General features: G+C 67.5%; 1 protein-coding gene across 1 annotated transcript; it reads left to right on the forward strand.

Annotated features, from left to right (window-relative positions):
* Positions 1–1,969: 1,969 nt before the first annotated feature.
* On the forward strand, positions 1,970–2,395 carry RPRM (reprimo, TP53 dependent G2 arrest mediator homolog; the record flags this gene model as incomplete). Its single annotated transcript, XM_084209267.1, has 1 exon — positions 1,970–2,395. The coding sequence occupies one exon, from the start codon at positions 1,970–1,972 to the stop codon at positions 2,393–2,395; it is 426 nt and encodes a 141-aa protein (XP_084065393.1).
* Between the last annotated feature and the right edge of the window lie 201 nt (positions 2,396–2,596).

Raw genomic sequence — 2,596 nt, forward strand, 5'->3', positions numbered from 1 at the left:
CTGTTAGGATGATCCCATCCCCACACACAGATCCCTGGGGCTGTTTGGGATGATCCTATACCCACACACAGATCCCTGGGGCTGTTTGGGATGATCCTATACCCACACACAGATCCCTGGGGCTGTTGGGATGATCCCATCCCCACACACAGATCCCTGGGGCTGTTTGGGATGATCCAAACACCACACACAGATCCCTGGGGATGTTTGGGATGATCCCATCCCCACACACAGATCCCTGGGGCTGTTTGGGATGATCCTATACCCACACACAGATCCCTGGGGCTGTTTGGGATGATCCCAACTCCACTCGGGAAGGACAGCACAGGGTTAATTGAGCTCGGCCGCCGCTCCCAGCTCTGCATCCACGCTCTCCTCCAGGAAATCTCCAAGTCATGGCTGGGCCGGAGCTCGGAGCTCATCCCCGGGCACGGCCATCCCCGGGAACGCCGGGGAGCTGCAGTGCCGGGATGCACACCCGGCCCGCGGCTCTGCCCCTCGGCAGCTGCTGCCGCCCCCAGCTGTTCCCAAACCTCCAAAATCCCCGTGGGAAGCTGCTCTGGAGCAGCCCCAGGCCGGGCACGCCCCTGAGCGGAGGGGGACGAGAATTCCCAACAATTCCCAACAGTTCTCGGGCGCTCGGGAGGAGTTTGGATCCCGGCTCGGCAGGGATGGGCAGTGGGATCCAGGGGTCCCCGGTGTCACACGCGGCTGTCACCGCTCCTCTGTCACCGCCCCCGAGCACACGGGAGCTGGATCTTCCATGGAAACAGGCCTGGGGGCACTTTGGGAATGGGGGTTCCACCACTCCAGCCCACAGGGCCCCAAAGGGCTGCTCTGGCTCTTCCCACAGTTCCCAGGACCGGCCCTGCACCCCTCAGCACAGAAACCTCCCCCAAAATGCGTTTTCCAAAAAAAACCCCCACTCCTCTGGGAGTGCACGGCCTGGAGCTCGCTCCCACTAAAACCCACGTGGGAATTCCACTCCCACTAAATCTGATCTCTTCGAGTTCCCCCAAAACCCACTCCCTCAGAGCCACTTCCCAAAGGCCCCTCCCTTAGGAAAGTCCATCCCTGAAATCCGTTTGCCAAAACCCAGCACAAATCCCACGGGCAAAAATCCTGCTCCCCATTCCCCCAAATCCCTCCATTCCCCCAAATCCCCCTCCTCATCCCCCTCCAAACTCCCCCCATCAAAACCCATTCCCTAAACGCCCCTCACATCCCCCCTCTGCCCCATTCCAGCTCTGCAAGCCCCCAATCCCATTCTCCTGACGCCCAAATCCTCCCCTTGCCACACCCAGAGCCCCCTCCCTCCTCCCCAAAGCCGCTCCCCTTCCCGACCCCTTCCCATGCCGACCCCTCCTCTGCCCTCCCAAAACCCCTCCCTCCTTCCCGTTCCCCTCCCTGACCCTTCTCCATCCCTCCCCTCCCTTTTCCCCCTCCCGCCCCAAACCCTTCTCCTCCCTTCTCTCCCTTCCTCCCCATCCAAACTCCCCCTCCCTCCGTCCCCGAACCTTCTCCCCTTCCCTCCAACCTCTCTCCCCTCCCTTCTGCCCCTCCCTGCCATCTCAACCCTCCCTCTATTGCTCCCCTCCCTCACCCACTCCCACCCCAACCCTCACTCCTCCCTTCTCCACCTCCCTCTCTATCTCCACTCTCCCTATCTCCACCCCAACCTCTCTCCCCTCCCTTTTTCCCCTCCCTCCATCCCAATCCCCCTCCCCGCCCAGCCCGGCCCGGTCCCTCCCCGGCTGCCCCGCGGGGCGGAGCGGAGCGGGCGGTGCCGGGCGGCCAGCGCGGCGGCTCCGCGGGCGCGGGGCAGCGCGGAGCGGCCAGGCTGGGCTCGCCTGGGCTCGGCACGGCTCCGCCCGGCCCGCCTGGGCTCGCCTGGGCTCGGCACGGCTCCGCCCGGCCCGGCTCGGGCCGCCTGCATGCGGCGGCGGCGGCGGCGGGGCTGCCGGGAGGGATGAACGGCTCCTCGGCGGGGCTCCCGGCGGGGCTCCCGGCGGGGCCGAACGGCTGGCCGGGGGTTCCGCCAGGGACGAACGGCTCGCTGGGAATGCCGGCGGCGCCGAACGGCTCCTCGGCGGCGGCGGCGGGGCTGCTGGCGGGGGCCGGGGGCGCGGCGCTGGAGCTGGAGCGGGCGCTGCGCTGCTGCACCGCCGCCTCCGTGGTGACCGACGGCAGCGGCGCGGCGGCGGACGAGCGCAGCCTGTACATCATGCGCGTGGTGCAGATCGCCGTCATGTGCGTGCTGGCCCTCACCGTGGTGTTCGGCATCTTCTTCCTCGGCTGCAACCTCCTCATCAAGTCCGAGGGCATGATCAACTTTCTGGTCAAGGAGCGCCGCCCGTCCAAGGAGGTGGAGGCGGTGGTGGTGGGGCCGTACTGACCGCGGCGCCGAGCCCGGGGCCGCCCGCGGCGCCGGCCGCCGCACCGACCGCCGGACTGACCGCCCGCAGCCCTCCCGCGGACGCGCGGGGTCCGCTCGGAGCTTTTCCTCCTCAGAAACATCGGGCGAACGGATCCCGGCGTGCCGGAGGCCGGGAGATGCTCGGAGGGGCCGGAGCCGCCCATCCCGGCCCGTCCCGGT

The sequence above is a fragment of the Fringilla coelebs genome (assembly GCF_963513975.1).
Source record: "Fringilla coelebs genome assembly, chromosome: 7".
Classification (NCBI taxonomy): Eukaryota; Metazoa; Chordata; class Aves; order Passeriformes; family Fringillidae; genus Fringilla; species Fringilla coelebs.